General features: G+C 34.9%; 1 protein-coding gene across 5 annotated transcripts in view; it reads right to left on the minus strand.

Annotated features, from left to right (window-relative positions):
- MDGA2 (MAM domain containing glycosylphosphatidylinositol anchor 2) overlaps positions 1-19,027 on the minus strand; it is an 820,633-nt gene that overhangs the window by 245,961 nt on the left and 555,645 nt on the right. For 4 of the 5 annotated variants that reach the window (XR_014015308.1, XM_081227678.1, XM_081227680.1 and 1 more), the window contains one exon: positions 17,365-17,634. Coding sequence is in view for 4 of the 5 variants with exons in the window: in XM_081227678.1 (XP_081083804.1) it covers positions 17,365-17,634 (270 nt within the window). In the remaining variant the exon portion in view is untranslated. The remainder of the gene's footprint in view (positions 1-17,364; positions 17,635-19,027) is intronic. The other variant, XM_081227679.1, reaches the window with a different exon arrangement.

Below are 19,027 nucleotides of genomic sequence, written 5' to 3' on the forward strand. Positions count from 1 at the left end.
TTGTTTCAAGTACTATTACTGTACTTGTTCGATTTTATTGCTGAATAGTATTCAACCATATGAATATATCACAGATTATTTTCTATCTATCTTAAAGGTGATGGGACTGCTTCCATGTTTTGGCTAATATGAAAAAGATGCTATACAGTATTATACAAGGATTTTTATGTATATAATTTAAATTTCTCTTTGAAAAATACCTAGGAAAAGAATTCCTTGGTCATAAGGTAAATTATGTTTAATTCGTTAAAAACTGCTAGACAGTATTCAAGAAGGATTGACTCCTTTATGCTCCCACTGGCAGTTTATGAGTGCCGGGTACCCCACGTCCCCTACAACGTTTGGTGAAGTAAATCATTTTCATGAATCCATTCTAGTGGGGGTCTTGTGGTACTTAATTGTGGTTTTAATTTGCATTTCCCTGATGAACAATGATGTTGAGCATTTTTCTGTGTGCTTATTAGCCACTCGTTTATCAGTGTCTGTATAAATCTTTTCCCTATTTTAAAAAATTGGTTTGTTTATTGTTTTATTACTGAGTTGCAAGAGTTACTGATATAATCAGGATATAAGCTATTTATCATATATATATGTGATGAGGGTATTTTCTTCCCATCTCTGGCCTATTTTCTTAATAGTTTCTTTTGATGGACAAAAGTTTTTAATTTTTATAAAATTCTATTTATCCATATTTTATGGCAAGTTTTGTTTTTCATAGATTCATTAAGAATATGTCATCAGAGAATAATTAGAGTTTTACTTCTTCCTTTATAATCCACAGGGTTTTCTTTTTCCTGTCTTATTTCACTGGTGGAAGCTGCAGGAGGTATAATGCTGAATAGATGTGGTGAGAAAGGACATCATTCTCTTATTGCCAGTCTTAGGAAGGAAAGCATTCAGTATTTTACTATTAAGTATTATCTTAGCTGTAGGTATTTTGTAGTTGTGTTTTATCAGATTGACTATTCCCTTCTATTTCTAAAAGTGATGTTAAATTTTAACTTTTTTTCTCTGTATTAATTGAAATATTAATATTATTTTTCTTTTAATCTGGTAATGCAGTGATTATATTAATTGCTATTTGAGTGTTAAACCAACACATTTTTTGGATACAGTCCACTTGATAATTTTGTATTATCCTCTTTAAATATTAGTGGAATTGATCTGATAACATTTGTTAGGATTTTTGTGTCTAAGATTATGAAGGATATTGGTATTAAATTTTCATTTCTTGTAATATATTATCATCTTCTTTTACTACTAAGGTTATGGTGACTTTGTAATATGAATTGGAGTTTCTGCTTCTCTTTGATTTTATGAATTTTGCTTGTGTGTGTAGGATTGTCACTGTTTATTCCTATAGGTTTGACAGAGTTCACTAGTGAAGTCATCTGAACATGTTGTCTCTTTTGGAAATTTTGAAATGATGAATTCAATTTCTTTAATGAATATTAAAGTATTCATCTTTAAATTTTTTTCTTATTTTAGTTTTGATGAATTGTGTTTTTCAATAAATGTGTCCATTTTACTCATTAAATATATTTGCATGAAGTTGCTCATAAAACCCCTTCACTGTCCTTTTAAGTTTGTAAATTCTGTAGTAATGATAGTTCTTTCATTCCTGATGTTAGTATTTTGTATTTTATCTATTGCTTTTTTTAAATCAGTCCTTTTAGGAATTTATCAACTTTGCTAATGTTATCAAAGAATGCATTTTTGGCTTAAGTATCTCTGTTGTTTTTGTATATTTCATTGACATATGTCTCTTTCATTATTTTCTTTCTCCTGCTTAAGGTCTAATTTCTGTATGTTCCACATGTCCTTGTTCCCCTATTCTTCTTTTCTTGCATTTTTAAGCATAATTCCATTATGTTTTGGCATTTAGCACTCATTAACAGTTCTTAGCTAGTTATGAAAGAAGAGTATCATTAAAATGCCAGCAGTAAGCATTGTATTTAATGGTATAATACTTAAAACTTTCCCTTTGGGATTGGAAAAAGGAGAAGGATACAAGATATTCTACATCTATTAAACATGTAATTTGGATATCTTTGGCAATAAAACAAATCAAGAAGCAGATATAAAATATGTAAAAAAAAGAAGTATATCTTTCATTATTTGAAGCCAACATGATTGTGTACATAGAAAATTCAAAAAACTCTAAGACAAATTATTATAATCAATAAGTGAATTTAGCAAGGTTAAGTAATACAAGGTTGATATACAAAATCATTTGCATTGCCATATATCAGCACAAAATAAATAGGAAATAAAACTTTAAAAATGATACTATTTACAATGCCAAGAAAAAGAACAACAAAATCCTCAACTACTCAGAATGAATCTAACAAAAGATGTTTAAGATCACTCCTTTGAAAAACACAAACTGTAGTGAAAGAAATTAAAGAAGACAAATAAATGGAGGGATAAAAAATGTCAGTAACTGGAAGATTTGCAGATTTAATTCAGTCCAAATAAAAATTTCAGGTTTTTTTTTTTTTAGGGGAAAGGGGTGAAGTAGAAATTGGTAAACTGCTTATAAAATATATATAGAAACACATGGGACCAAGACTAACCAAGGCAATCTTGAAAAAGAAAAGAGCCAGAATCCTTGCATTACCAGATTTAATACAATTTTATAGTAATTAAGACATAGTAGTATTAGCATAGGGATAAACAAAGACAAATAGAAAAGAAATGGGTCGAGAAACAGACCCACATGTATTTGATCCTTTGATTTATGACAAAGGTGACAAGGCAGCATAATGAGAAATAATGGTCAACTCTATAGGTGTTAATGATTTAACCAGATATTCAAATTAAAAACAAAAAATACCTTTAGTCCTACCTCAAGCCACATACAAAAGTCAATTCCAAATGAATTCCCATCAGATATTTAGGTAACACAATGAAACTTTAGCAGAAAACGTAAGGGTATATTTTTTATTATCTAGGGTTAGGAAAATTTTTCTTAAATAGAAAAAGAAATATTCAATTTCTTAAATAGAATAAAAGAAGATTTCTTAAATTCCTTAAAAAATTTTTGATAATTCAGACTGGATCAAAATGGAGGACTTTTATTCATTATAGTATGGCATTAAGATTGTGAGAAGGCAAGCCACAAAGTAGAAGAAAATATTTTTAATAAATATATTCAATAAGTGACATATCAAATATACAAGGAACTCTACACATAAAGAAGAAAAGATACGACCCAAAAAGGGGAAAACAGGCCAAAGACTTGAAGAGGTGACTGCCAAAACTAATCTAGGATGTTTAAAGTCAGAATAGAGGTCACATTCTAGTGAGGCTGTGAAAGAGTGGCAGAGCTCTTAATTCAGAGCTCTTAATTCTCTGCTTCTCAATCTGGGTGCTACTGACACAGATGTGTCCACTCTGTAAAAGTTCATTAAGGTATATACTTATAAGGTCTACAATTTCTGTTACACTTTAATAAGTTAAAATAAAGTCACATCTTACACTATATTTTTTAAGATAGTGCTTTAATATACCCAGATTATATAATCAGCAAGCAGAAGGGTACTGAATGACAATAATGTATTAAAACTAATAATAAATGCACAGGGTCACCAAGTCTAGACTTCCATTACTGTGAGAGGAAAACATTACTGAACCAGAAACTCTGTATCCTAGTCAACATCATTTATTTCTCTGAGCTCTCACACCAAATAAACTTCTAAATTAATAGGCCAACTGCAATCAGTTACATGCCTCCCTTTTTAGGCTTTCCTATTTCTCTCAGAATAAATTAATAGTCAGTATGAAATGAAATGAAATGTGCTATGCTAGAAACAGTCCTTCAAAATAAGTTTCTATAAAGAAAGTCAACATTTAACCCATAATGCAAGAAAAAGCTATAATATGACATTTTATAAGCTCTTTAGACCACACACACACACACACACACACACACACATACATGCACACACACACACACCGGATAATTAGGAGAAAGTTTAGGAAGATTGATAACAGCAACATAAATATCCATTTTTTCATTCTCCATCATCTTGGTTTCATGTCTTGGACAACCTGACAGGGTATCTTCTAGAGCTACTGGAAACATGGAGATTGAATAGGAATAAAGGGGGCCATACATGACAAAATTGTGTTCATTTGACTGTGTTCATTGACTCCATAGGCTCAGTGGATGACTTGGGGGAGGGAGCACATCTTAGAAGCCTAAAAAAGAGCTCTTACTATTGGAGTAAATATTACATTTCAAAATTAGGAAGCACGTTGAAAAACTTTAATAGACAAAGTGAGCTTTGTTAGTGAAAGGAGTACGGAGGTTCACAGGAATGAGTCTAAGATATTGACTAGGTGAACAACTGAGATTCACAGAGAGAGATCATTACAACCCAGGAGACAAGAGCTCATAAATATGGACCACAGAAAAGTGGCATTGCTCTAAGTTTCTAATAAGTACTTCCCAAGAAGGGCCAGATGATAGACTTTTCCCAAGATACAGAGAAAGATGCATGTCAGGTTAAGAACTACTGACATCTTAAATTCTAAGAAATATGTCAAGAATGATTATAATCTAACATCAACATTGTATCAAAATGTACAGTGTTTTTTGGAATTGTGTGTGTGTGTGCGCGTGTGCATGCATGCATGAGCGTGTAGTTTTATCCATCTTTCAATTTGGCTATAAGGGAAACCTTTACCTAGGCCAGAGTTTCTCAACAGCAGCACTATTTACATTTTGGACCAGGTTATTTTTTTGTATGCAGGCTGTCCAGTGTATCGTAGGGTGTTTAGCAGCATCCTTGGCCTCTATCCTTTAGATGCCAGTGGCACACCAGCACCCCCAGTCATGACAATCAAAAATGTCTCAATACACTGCCAAATGTCCTCTAAAAGGAAACACTGCCCCCAGTTGAGGACCACTGACCTAAGCAGATAAATAAAATGCCACCTCTCTCTTCTATCTCTTTTGTTTGCAATGGGTTCCCATCATCTACTCAATGATGGCTGACACTTGAATGTGAATTTTATTATCCCTGTGCATGTTAACTAAATAAGGTTATGTGGGGCATAAATCATAGAAAGAACCATGGAAAGACCAATCCTAATGTTTTCATGACTAAAAAAAAAACTTCTCTAATTAGAAAAAAGTAACTGATTTCTTTTAGTAAGTTTAAAAAGTATTTTCCTAATTATTGGATTTTGGAAATTAATTAGTTAGTTTTGGAATGAATTTATGGACTTTCCATGGATAAATTTTCTCTTACCAGTCATTCATACTTGATTGATTTTAACAGGTACATTTTCATTAAGATGGATTTGAATGACTGGGTTGATGATTTCCATGCACACACTATTTTCAGATAAATATATTTGCTGAGACAGTAAGGTTAAAAAAAAAGAGAAAAGGAGAAAAGATTCTTTGAATGCTAAAAGTAAGAAATCATCTTACGGAGTCTAGATGAGGAATAATTTAAGAATTAGGGGGCTTCCCTGGTGGCGCAGTTGTTGAGAGTCTGCTGCCGATGCAGGGGGCACAGGTTCGTGCCCCGGTCCCGGAGGATCCCACATGCCGCGGAGTGGCTGGGCCCGTGAGCCATGGCCACTGAGCCTGCGCGTCCGGAGCCTGTGCTCTGCAACGGGAGAGGCCAGAGCGGTGAGAGGCCCGCATACCGCAAAAAAAAAAAAAAAAAAAAAAAAAAAGAATTAAGTTGATGGTCTCTAGAAATTTCCTGAAGCATTTAGAAAAAGCACTGATGTTGGAAGAATACTGGACAGAATTCAAAGGGAAACAGAAAATGCAGTAAACAGAAAATTTGGCAGGCTAATTCAATTAAAAATTTTATATAAAATCTTATGCAACTTAAGACTGCAAAATATTAACCTTTAAGCATTATTTCAAAATCACAAAATAAAATGTATAAATTACTTAGTTTCTGAAAATATTTACTATAAAATATGGAAGTTGAACACAGGTTTTTCTTTTAAAGGCTATCAAGGGTTTCTAATATTTCAATAAATAGGAAAACGGAGAAAGTTCAAAAAGCTAGTTAATGCCACCATTCTGGACAGCACAGGAAAGAGACACTTCATTTCTAAATATATAAGGATTCTCATTTTTCAAAGACCATCTCAAATGCCACCTTCTTTGGAATCTTCCTCTATCTCCCTAATCAGAATTAATTGTTTCTTCATCTGAGCTTCCAATAGCACATTGTCTATGTTTCTATTGTGAAGTTATGAACTTTCTTACGATCTATGGAGGGAGTTGCCCCGATGATTTTCTCCCTGTAAGTGTAAGAACTCCATGGGCTCAGGGATTGTACTCATTCCTTTTCTGTCCCTTACAGCAACTGACACAGATCTAGTGTGGAAGAGAAATTTTCTAAATACCTATTGAAAGTACCATTTACATTTACCTTCCTGGTTTAATATCCTAAGGTAAGTAAACAATAATTTTTTTAAAAATAATTTTGTTTGGAAGTTCAGTGTTTTTTAGTAATCATATCTATACTGCCATGTATTTGTACTCATGTATTTGTGTGAGTAAATTTGTAAGCAAAAATAAAGAGTGATTAAGTCCAGAAACGGGCATAGGTCAAGGTATGTTTTGATAGTATAAAATCATAGATGGTTAGAGCAAAAGTATCTTAGAAATTATGCACTCCAATTTCTTAGTGTAGAGTAAAGTAAGCAGAGGCCTCTTTACATACTTGTGATCCGGTAGCTAATTTAAAGGAAGCCAGAACCATATCATAGATCTCTTTCCCTATACCTTACTGCCTACAGACTGTTTAACCCACACAAAATAAGTGTGGTGAGCCAACAGGCTTTGGAAATAATACCTGTCATAACAGGATAAAAAATCTGAATCAGGAGTTTTCAAATTAGTATCATTGTTTTGGCCCTGTTTTACAACTGTAGGGTATCTAAAAACCAAACAACCCCCCATCCCCCAGCAAAAAACCTATAAAATGCCTTCAAAGAAACTGATGAAAGAAATTTAAAAATAATGTTACTGAATAAGATTCTTCTTTTCTGGATGTTAACAGGTATTGACTTTTAAAGCACTACTACCAAATGGTACATCTCCTCTCGACTAGAGTAAATATGACAGAAATTCCAACTACCGAGCAGGACAACCTAAGTTTTAATAAAATAAAATGTATGACTAAGCTGTATGTATATAGTTATATAAAAGTAATTATAAGATTATACAATATCCAGATAAACTTTTTTACTTGAAATTGTATCTTAAAATTCCTTGTATGTTATTTCACTGAACAAAGATGTTAGATTTATCTCATTTGTAAGAGAAAAGTGAGTTATCTATATTCAGATGAGAACTACCGAATTGGTAATTTCTATGTTTTGTACAGCCCTGATTAATTTTTTAAAAGATAATAATGAAACAATTTCAGAGCTAAAATACATAATATACGAAAATTCTCTCTGGTGTTTTGGGGAGATGTAATTACTACAGAATATTAAATTGGGAAAATAGAAATAGAGCACTTAATCTACATGTGTAATTGGGACACCTGCACACAGCAGACAGTTTTGCTTTTGGAGAATGTTAAAGGATTAGTTTTCTACAATTTCAGCTATTATCATTATAGTTTTTACTAATGAAAGGTCATGGAAGAAAACTATTGATGACTGGAAATTTAATTTGATTAATCTAAATGCTTGGGAGGAACTGCACCAACCCTGTAGTTGGAAATTCACAAATAATTTACATTTAGAAATTCACTGTAAGCTAAATATAATCAATTCTTCCTGGAAAATTGACAATTAACTCTGACTGACTTTCTGACCAATAGCTTGAAGGTATATACCTTTCAGCAAAAACAATGAACACACTTTATAGGTCTTGTTTGTTCCTTGTTTATACTAGTTGTCTTATTTGTGCAGTTATTTTGTATCTTTGTCATTTGTAATTCAATTCGTCTCTTTTTAAAAAAAGTTTTTTTGATGTGGACCATTGTTAAAGTCTTTATTGAATTTGTTACAATATTACTTCTGTTTTATGTTTTGGTTTTTTTCTTTTTGGCTGAGAGGTGCATGGGATCTTAGCTCCCCAACCAGGGATCGAAACTGCAGCCCCTGCATTGGAAGCCAAAGTCCCAACCACTGGACCGCCAGGGAAGTCCCTGATCTCTTATGATTAACACAAATTCTTTAAAATTTTTGTACAATAATCTGTAAGACTTCCAGTAAAAGTAAGAGTCATGCTCAGTCCTTCAAATGTAATATTATTTAGAAAATCATAAACTACAAACAGTATGTTGGTTAGAACTTGAAATTAAAGTATGCCCACCATTACTGGAGAAAAAAGTACTGATTAGCAAAAACACAGAATTTCCTCCAATCAAAAATGATTGTATACTTGGGAGGGAAATGGTGTAATTGGGAAGGACTGTATAGTGTTGGGGATTTTTTTTTAATAAACATAAAAATGTATTCAATTTACAACCCAGAAAGAATCCTTAGTAAGTTTTTGGCAAGGCAAGGGTAGAGGAAATAGAAAAGGACATTAGTCAGTTCAATTTGGAGAGGAGGAGAAGGAGTTATACATTTTAAAAAACTTGGCTAAATTTTGAAAGGCACTATGGTACCTTGATTAAGACAGTGGCCCTGGAACCATACTGTGTGGGTTTTGAATCCCAGCTTTGCTGCTTAAATAAAGCTTATATTTGGGGGAAGTTACTTAACTTGCTCCCTCTTCAGTTTTACTATTCTCTAAAACAGGAACAATAATAATTTTTACCTCATAAATATCTGGGAATGATTAAAAAGTTCATGTATATGGTGTGCCAGGTAGCCCAGTACATGGTAAGTGCTCAAATCAATAATAACTATTACTATTACTTAAACAGAACTGGCATACTCAAAGGTTCGAAATTTTTTTTCATAGAATTTTTGAATTACAAGATTTTTTTTGATAATAAGCCTAAAGATCATTTTGAAATTTTAGCAGTGCTAATATTTGATATATTTCCATTAAACTAGTTCTGAACAAATATGTTTAATATAAAAATTCAGGTTTTTAAAATCTCAGTCCTTTCACGTGGATATACTAGAGTTAGGCAAATCAACACTTTTCAGAACAGAGGGTTATGATATTCCTGGAGGTTACAGTATATATTTTTGTACAGTAGGAAAGTGTAAATTCATGGCTCACTGAACACATATTGACTTCTTCCATAAAGGTTAAATCTATTTCAATATTGACAAGTGTTTTTTCTCCATATTAGGAATCTGAGATCATAGCCAACAAAGATAAGCTGGAGAAATTCTAGAATTCAAAGAGGAAATATGTTTAGGACATCACTTTTGCAGAGGTTATGTGTCCAAGATAGGGGCTGATGAAATTAAGGAGGAAAGGGGAAAAAATAGGGACATAAGTGAGCCTTGAGGCAGCATGGGAGTATGATGTGAAGAATATGGCTTATGGAGTACACTGCATATTGTGGTGGCTTTAAAACACATCTGCAGATTATCTGACACTCATCCCTTCAAAAGGTGAAGATACTTGATCTCCTCTTAGAACCAGGCCAACCTTTGGCACTGCCTTGATGAATAGACAATAGCAGTAATGACACTGCATGACTTCAAAGGCTAGAACTCATGCAGCTCTTGGGACCCTGGTTCTGGGAGCCTGTAACAAGTCTGGCTACCTTGAGACTGCCATGCAGAGAAACCATATAAAGAGGCTATTGAGAATGAATGAGAGAATGAGAGGCAGATAGACAGAGACAGAGAGAGACTGACCTAAGGAGCCCAGCTGTTTGAACTTTTTAGTCCAGGAACCAGAAATTTGATTGGAAAAGCTTTGAAGATGATTCCAGCCCTGCCATCTTCTGAGTGCAATTATATGAGACCCTGGATTTTTTAGCTGAGTCTCTCAACCCCCAGATTTATGAGTAAAATAAATAAATGCTGGGCTTCCCTGGTGGCGCAGTGGTTGAGAGTCCGCCTGCCGATGCAGGGGACACGGGTTCGTGCCCCGGTCCGGGAAGATCAGATCCCACATGCCGCAGAGCGGCTGGGCCCGTGAGCCATGGCCGCTGAGCCTGCGCGTCCGGAGCTTGTGCTCCACAACGGGAGAGGCCACAACAGTGAGAGGACCGCGTACCGCAAAAATAAATAAATAAATAAATAAATAAATAAATAAATAAATAAATGCTATCATGTTAAGCTACTGTTTTGGGTTGGCTTGTTACACAGCAATGAATGATTAGAACAATGTGGCCTTTCACATGAGCTAGTCACATCACACAAATGTTTAATATGATTTAACATGTGTATAGAATTTCCTTATTTTGCTTGATATCATTTATTATACACAGGGTATCAAAGGATGATAGATGTCCAAAAGAAATATCTAATGTAAGCCAGTAAACTTTTATAAAAAGTGATTCATTCACTCAACATATATTTATTGAGAATCTACTATATGCTGAGTAATTTTTTAGACTCCAGGGATGTCACTGAGAAACACAACAAACTGATAAATTCTTTTTCACTATATACAGTGTCATGAAAGAGACAGGCAAAAAATTATTTAAATGTATAAAATAACTCCAGGTAGTTATGTGATAAGAAGAAACAACAGATCGTTCAAGGGATTAGGGGTTGATTATCTAAGATAGGGTAGTCAGGGAAGATGTTTCCCAGAAAATGGTTTTTGAAAATTAACACCCCAGGCTGAAAGAACAGCAAATGTTTAAGTCCTGAGTTTTGAAAAAGAATAAGAAGAATAATGTGCCTAAAGCCAAGTAAGTAAAGAGGAAAGTGACATGAGATGACAATGAGGAATGTGAATTCCATTTTAGGTGAGATGGGAAGCCATGGGAGGAATCTGATCAGGGGAACGAGATGATTTCAATAACTCTGGCTCTTGTATGAATGTAACAGAGATGGCTAGCTGTTGACCAAAATCCATGCCCTCTTATACCTGGCACACAGTGGTGTGATTATGTGCCTAAGGTCTAGCCAACAGAATGTGATTGGAACTAACATGCTTCTGGCCCATAAAAAGTCTCCCATGTGTGATCATTCAAGCTCTTTCCCACTTCCAGCTGACAGGGATGGAGGTAATACTCAGAACAACCTTAGCAGCCACAGTTTGAAGATGGCAGAAACATCATAACCCTAGGTGCATAATGACTGCATGGAATAGACTCTCTTACTCCTACACCCGCTCCTGCCCGCCCCTAACACCAATCATATACAACACCACTGCCAGCATAATCAACTAGGAAACACCCTAAACTTTTTCATGAAAAAAAGCTAAAGTAATTTTGTTTTGAGTAATTACATGTATGGGTCTATTTGTTAACTCAGTCAAGTCTACCTTCTCTAATACAGTGGCTAACCAGCCCCTTCTAAAAGAGGGGCTGGACTGGAAAGAAGATAAATGAAAAGACTATTTTAATCAACTAGGGGAAATATACTGATAGTTTACTCAAGGGTGGTAACAGTGAACTTGGCAATATACAGTCAGATTCAGAGTATAGTTTGAAGATAGAACTAAAAGGACTTACTGATGATCACATTTAAGAATATCAGCTAGAAATTTTGAAAATTCTTATAATCCTTCAATACTCTTATGAAACCAGATAATAGAATAGACTTTTCCTGATTCACTTTTGACTGAGAACAAAATCCACAGAATTCCACAATGAGTGTAAGACAAATCTCCTTCTTATGCAGAATTTTCAAAGAAACTCCATTCTTTGATTCTTGGACTTTATAGAAATTAAGCACATAAAAAGTGGCAGAGACCAAATTTGTTTGGAAGGATATCTTTGGATAAAACTGTGAGATGAAGCTTCTTCCAGGCCCAAGGCAGCAAGAGAGCCTGTCTATTTCATCTCAGTCCTAGTGAGGAGCTTCTCATGGGACCAGCCAAAGCTCTAAAATATTTTCCCTGAAATGATGCCTGACATATCTGAGGAAACCAAAACCTGTGTGACAACAGGATACAGGTGGCTACATTGGAATCTGTGCTCTCACAGAATTTATTGGTAAGAGCTTCTGCTTACAGCTGTGAGTCACACACGGAAGGAGAGGTAGTATGGGCTTCTTGTCTTGGGCTCTGTTGAGTTGGCTACCTGGAGGAGACAGAGAAGCTCTCAGCAAAAAGGCGGTAGAGGTAGGGTATGAGATGCTCAGGGAATGTAGCACATCAGTGGTCTTGGGAGAATCCATGACTAGAAAGTTCTCCCTGGTGCACACAGAAGTGCATCTCTTCTAGGTAGAGGAATCTCTCGAGTCCATTAATGTGTCAAGGAAGAAAAAAAAATGTTTTATATAGAGAAGACCTTCCTACGCCACCCCAAGCCAGGAAGGTCAGAATCTGGCTATAAGGTCAGAATCTGACTATCAGGTCAGGGATGGGTGGTGGAGAGGAGGGTAGAGAATATACAGACAACCAGGAAGAAGCAAACCACACCAGCCCCTGTCCCCTTTCCCACTGCAAGTCTCCAGCCCAAAGTGGACCCAAGCTGGGCAGGGGAGAAAATTTTACATTAAATCAGGTTTGGAGTTTCATTACTATTTTGGAACATGTATCCAAAACACTGAACTAAATGCATGATTGTGACCTGAATGCATGATTGTGACCTGATTGCACTGTAGGACTCTCTATTTCTAATAATGAACAAAAGAGTTATGGGGTCTGCCGACTTTTCTTCTGAAGCAGGGGAAGATTAAGCCACTGAATAAAATTTTAAAAGACCACAGGACACTAAGATACAGTAATGTCTTGGTCATGTTATGAACCATGTTTGCTCAAGACAGCGGCTCATTCAATTCATGACGGAAGAGAAATGTGGGCATTTCTAAATACAGTGACAACAACAGAGAACTTTAGGTGGGAAAGTTTGGAAAGCACTGGCCTCAGACCACCCCACATGCACCTAGGAAATCAACATTGTTTTCTTATCAAATGTATTAAGCAACTGCTTCTCTCCTGACTTGAGAGAAATGTGGCTCAATCACAGCAACTTCTTAAAGGATCATAAGAAAAGGCACTGCTGCTATATTTATGAATGCCTAACAAAAATTTAAAACATATGAGATTCTTTTTCAGTTTTGGAGCTTGTTATCTACATGGAGGATTATCTACATTATTTAAAGTGTTCTCTTTTTTTTTTTAAAGTCAAATGACACTTCAGAAATGTTTCTAGAGTTTTATTCCTGTCTGCATCCTAAAATCTTATTTTGTTCATGGATATTCTCAAATGGCAGTGGGAATTCTATGCACAGGATATTGTCGTGCTTGTTCAGAAAACCTGGTCTGTGGATCTTGATTTAGTTACAGAAAGGAATGGGGGGAAAATGAACCTAGAGTTCTGTTTTTGCTGTATCCATGACACAGTTAATCTAAGACACTGCAGAGGTCTACAAATTCAGAAGATTTGAAAATAATTTCTTTGATGTAATAAGAAGAAAACCATTTTTCTTTAACTGAATTTCTTGGCCTTTGTGGCAGAAATCAAATGCCTCATATTACTGTAGTAGTTTTTCTCCCCACAGTTTAACCTAGGACCCGTTAACCAAGGCTACTTCTATATTCAGTAAGATTACATACAAACTCAATTTTATGAATTATGTAAATGCCACTGCTGAGAAGTTCTACTGGTAATATAATATGACTAAGCAAATGTACACTTCAGATAAATTTAAGGCATAAAAAAGAAATTACAAATTGGAGAAGTACATTTTTAAGGCTCTATTTATTTTAGGTCATTCATGTCAAAACTGAAAATTGTCTTTTGTAAGAACACAGATGAAAAGTTCTAGATGAGATGGGGAGGAGCAAATCATTCCGGGAGCATCTATTGCTGTGAACTGAGTTAGTTCCTTATGGAGGGTACCTGAGCAACACTAACATTTTATGCTAGACATTTTGCCAGTTGTACCAGGATTCAATATAGTTTCAGATGATCCTACGATCAAACTAGACTTAGAAAACCATAGTCATGAAAGACTGGGATGAAAACTGATTTAGAAGTTGGGTTGGTTCTGATTGTGAAGCTTTAGGAATAATTTAATCAATTGATTTTTATTTTATTTTCCTTTTTATGTATGCTAATGGGTGATATACAGTTTAAAAGAAAACCTAACTATAACAAATCTGAAAGACTTCTTTCAATAACATTTGATCTCATAGGAAAACACTGTGGTAGCTCAATTGGCATGATGTTTTATTTTATGATACATAAAATAATGGTATATCTTGCAATTACTAAATATTGTATGGCTTTCAATTTTGTAGCAGATAGTGCAGTATCCACAGCGTCTTTTTTTTTTAATTTTTATAAACAACAGCTATTTATTTATCACATTTCTAGAGGCTGGGAAGTCCAAGATCAAGGTGCCAGCAGGTTCAGTGTCTGCTGAAAACCCACTTCCTGGTTCATAGACTTTTTTTTTTTTTTTGCTATAATCTCAAATGGTGAAAGGAGAAAGGGAGATTTCTTGGGCTTCTTTTTTTTTTTTTTTTAATCCGTGTGGCTTGTGGGATTTTACTTCCCTGGATTGAACCTGGGTTGGGCCTCTTTTATAAGGATACTAATTCCATTCATGAGGGCTCTACCCTCATAACCTAACCACCTCCCAAAGGTCCAACCTCCTAATACTATCACCTTGGGAATTAGGATATACACATATGAACTTTGCGGCGGGGAACACGAACATTCAATCTATAGCAAGGTGCTATTGCAATGTAGTGGGTAGAGGCCAGGGATGTGTCTAAACATCCTACAATGCACAGAGCAGTTCCCACAAGAATTACCATCCTAAGATGTCAGTAGTGCCAAGGTTGAGAAACCCTGGTTCAGATTTATCTGACTGTTTACTTATGATTAGGTTCAGGTTTGACATTTTTTTGGTGAAAACCTACATAGGTGATATTGTGGCTTTTTAGTAAATCTCATCAGGCGGCTCTTCCTGTCAAATTGTCCCTTTTGGTGGTCCCTAAGTCTGATCATTTGGCTAGAGTGGAGACTGCTGAATCTCTCAACTGAAAAGCTACCTTTCCTGCTTTGTAGTTACTAAAAACTACAAAGGGGTAGCTTGTAGTTTGGGGTGATACTTGGAGATCTTGTGAATATTCTATTGCCTCCAAATATTTTACCCAATAATTCAGCATCAATTGATAATCCTTGCTGGAACCAACTATCACACTGGGGATTGCAGAATGGTTGTTTTCTTTTATTCTACCATTCCTTCTATGATTTTTAGCTGGGATCCTTCTGTAAAGAAGAGCTTTTCATTTTTATTTTTCTTTTTCATTTTACTATTACTATGGACTAATGAAATTTTAACATATTGTAAACCATTATCATTGTTAACGCATTTCAATGCTCAAATTGCCACTAATTTGGCCAACAGGAGTCACTTTAAGCTGTCTCCTATGTCCTTTTGACATTTCCCTTAGTCTTTGAGCTTTCCAAGATGCTTTATTATTTTTATTTTTACTTTTCATAGTTATTGACCACATTCCCCAAACTGTACATCTCATACTCATGACTCATTTACTTTGCAACTGGAAGTTTGTACTTCTTAGTCTCTCTCACTTATTTCTTTCCTCCCCCACACTTTTTTTAGCCTTCTTAGTCTTTGCTTTCTGGCACAAAATACATCCCAGGCTCACCTTCTACTTTCCCAGCCCCTGCCCTGGAATCATCTATTTCTCCAAATGTTCCTTTTTTTTTTTTTTTTTCAAGGGGGCATAGTGTTTAGAACCAAGAACTGGGTGTCAGATATGTTCATTGCTACTAGAGTATCATTGATTCTAAGCTCTTTCATTTGACAGAGCAAAAATCATGAACTCTTGAAAAATACATACATTTGAAAAAATCCTAATACCACCAATTCAAATTCAACAAATACCACTAGATCTCTGTCCTATATTTGTATCTTCCTTCTCCCACAGTGAGAACCCTGGTTCTCAATAAAAGCAATATATATTTGTGCATTTGTTCTACCCTATAATATATATCCAAAATGGTTTGTGGATTACTCCCCAATAATGTTTTTATTAGCCCGTGGTTTATCCCTTCCTTTTGTGAAAAGATGAATACAGACAGAAGCACTTCCAGAATGGCATAATAAAGGTCTCTGAAAATCTGTTCCTCCATAAAAGCAACAAAAACACAGGCAAAAATGTCAAAAATCAACTTTTTCAGAATTCTGGAAATTAACCAAAGCCTTGATAAAATTCGAGAAGGATTTATTCAAGAAAAACAGCTAAAACTAGGTAAGAACAGAAAGCTTTCTGGCATTTTAACTTACTTTATTCTCCTCCCCTTCTCCTTAGCTTTGCAGTAGACATGAAACTAGTAGCTATGAAATCCACAGTGTCTTGATTTACACTGTAACATCTTACAATATTTTGACTAGAGTATATTTTTGGCCAAGTAGCATATTTCTGATAGTTTGGGTGGTAACAGATAACTATGTTCACTAAAACCACCACAGTCTATGTTCACAAAATCACAGGCGTTTATCTCAATATACTCAATTATGTTTTGCTTCCATTATAATCCTTCATTAATGATAAATTTTCATTTGTCTTCTGGAAGAGTCCTCTTGGGCATATGGATGTCTATTTTAACTTTAGAGGCCTTGGTGACCATCCTCCATCCCCAGCGCAGGACTACACCAGGTAAAGTGAGACATGAAGATGCATATGCTTTCCTTGCACAGTGACTTCACCTTCTCTGAAATGGAAGGTTAGCATCTCTTCCAAAGGCAGCACCAGCACACTAGCTAGAACATCACTGCTGTTGACTTAGTGAACCACCTTTTACATAAATTCCCCAAATAAACTTTACCTTTTACTAACTCTGACTTTTCCATGACCTTAGCTAATCTCAGTCTGTTAAAACTCTACCCAGCCTACAAGACCTGATGCAAATGTCATTAGATATTCCCTAATAACCTCAGCCAGAAACTACTATAATTTTATGTTTATAGCTTTTACTCATGCTTGCCAAACACTGCATCTTATGGCTATAAATTGATATATATATTTTTTCACTATCTGAGAGTAGAATCCTTGAGTACAAGATAATGTTTTATAGATCTCTATGTAATCCCACAATTTAAAGCTCTGCATGTAATAGGGATTCAATAAATGTTTATTAAACATTAAATCGGTGCATTTGTTAAATCCTTAAACTAATACACAATCTGTATAACAATGCATAATGCCTTATGCCATATTTGGATTTTAATCTTTTTTTTTACTAAGAACATATTATTAAATTATTCCATAGTATCACTAAAAATATGTTATGAAAACTATTCAATGAAAATATAGAAATTTATGCTGTAACATTCTCTATGCAAACTTACCTCTCACAATGATGTTGGTAGACTTTTTTGCAGGGTTTCCCACATTATTATTGGCAATGCAGCTGTAAGTACCAGCATCTTCTGAGGTGATGGCAGGTATGGTTAGAGTTCCTCCAGTCAAAACAGTCTTTTCAGGCAGAGTCCCAAAGGACCTGACCCAAGTGAGAGAGGGTACAGGCTCTCCTCCTGTCGTAACACATACTAATGTTATGGCCTCTCCAGGATTTACAACTATAGGGTCATCCACCAAGAGTTTAATTGACGGAGATGCTAAAAGACATAAACAAAAGAACATGCACCTATTTAGATCTACTACAACTAGAGTAACAGTATGCTTTATATTTCCTCAAACAATTAAAATGAAACATTGTTCTCTTGTGCCAAAATCTTACTGTATTAATCAAGTTTAAACCATGTAGAATGGTTACTCATTTTAATTACATGTTATAAACCCATGGAATTGTTTTAAGATCTTACACATGGAGAAGGGAATTAAAATTTATGTGTTCTTGGATTATTGTTCCAAAATTAGAATGAAAAGAGGAATTAAAGTTTTAAAACAAAAATCCCTTTCTCTTTTAATGCTGACAATCTCTTTTGTCCTTCCAGGTATAAATATTGCAGCTGTTTAGTCCTTGTATTTTCATGGTGAAGATTGTCATTTATTTAATTTTTGGATCATTCTGAGATGAAATGATACATATTTTGCAACCTGCACACAACCACAAGATAAAAGATCACTGGAGGTTTTTACTAAGCAGTGGGCCTGGTTTTTCATCTTGAAAGGAATAACAAAATCATGTAATTTAAAGCAGCCCCCATATTTCCTCTCTAACCTCTCTGTTCAGAAAGTTTAGGCAATGAGTTTTCATAACCACTGCTTTAAAACTTAGAAACAAATAAACCACTGTTCAAACATAGTCACCAAACTATGACGGCCACCACTCCAATGTTTGGGTTATAATAATCTCCCAAGTGAAAATAAGTTGTTTGCAACTTTTCAGGTAAAAAAAATTGTAGATAAATATCCATTCAATAAAAAAATGCTGTATTACAGACTTTTCATCAAACACTCAAAGTAGAAACTGCACAAAAGCTCTGTTCACATACAGAACTTTTTTTTTCTGCTTAGACCACAGTGCCAGCTTATATAATACATTCCTAAATAAAAACAGGTGGAATGCATTAGGCCAATGTTTGAGTTTACACATTCAGAAATATTTGATGCCAAAGTTAAAACTGAAATCTATCCATATTGGGAACACAAAGTGTTCAATTGTACTGTGTAATTTTTTTAGATATTAATTTCAGCTTAGAGTTGGAGAGTGCTTTTCTCAGAATAGAAGGTAAACTCCTTCTGTGATTCGATATTGTCTGCCTTGTTTGGATACAAGGGAATACTACTCAACCATAAAAAAGATGAAAACTTGCCTTTTGTGATATGGATGGACCTTAAGAGTATTATGCTAAGTGAGATAAGTCAGAAAGACAAATACCATATAATCTCACTCATACTTGGAATATAAAAAACAAACAAAAACCCAAAATATATGTACAAACCAAATGAAACAAAAACAAACATGTAGATACAGAAAACAGAGTAGTGGTTACCAGAGGGAAAGGAGCAGGGAGGGGGTGAAATGAGTAAAGGGGATCAACTGTA

Source organism: Mesoplodon bidens (genome assembly GCF_964165515.1).
Source record: "Mesoplodon bidens genome assembly, chromosome: 3".
NCBI lineage: Eukaryota > Metazoa > Chordata > Mammalia > Artiodactyla > Ziphiidae > Mesoplodon > Mesoplodon bidens.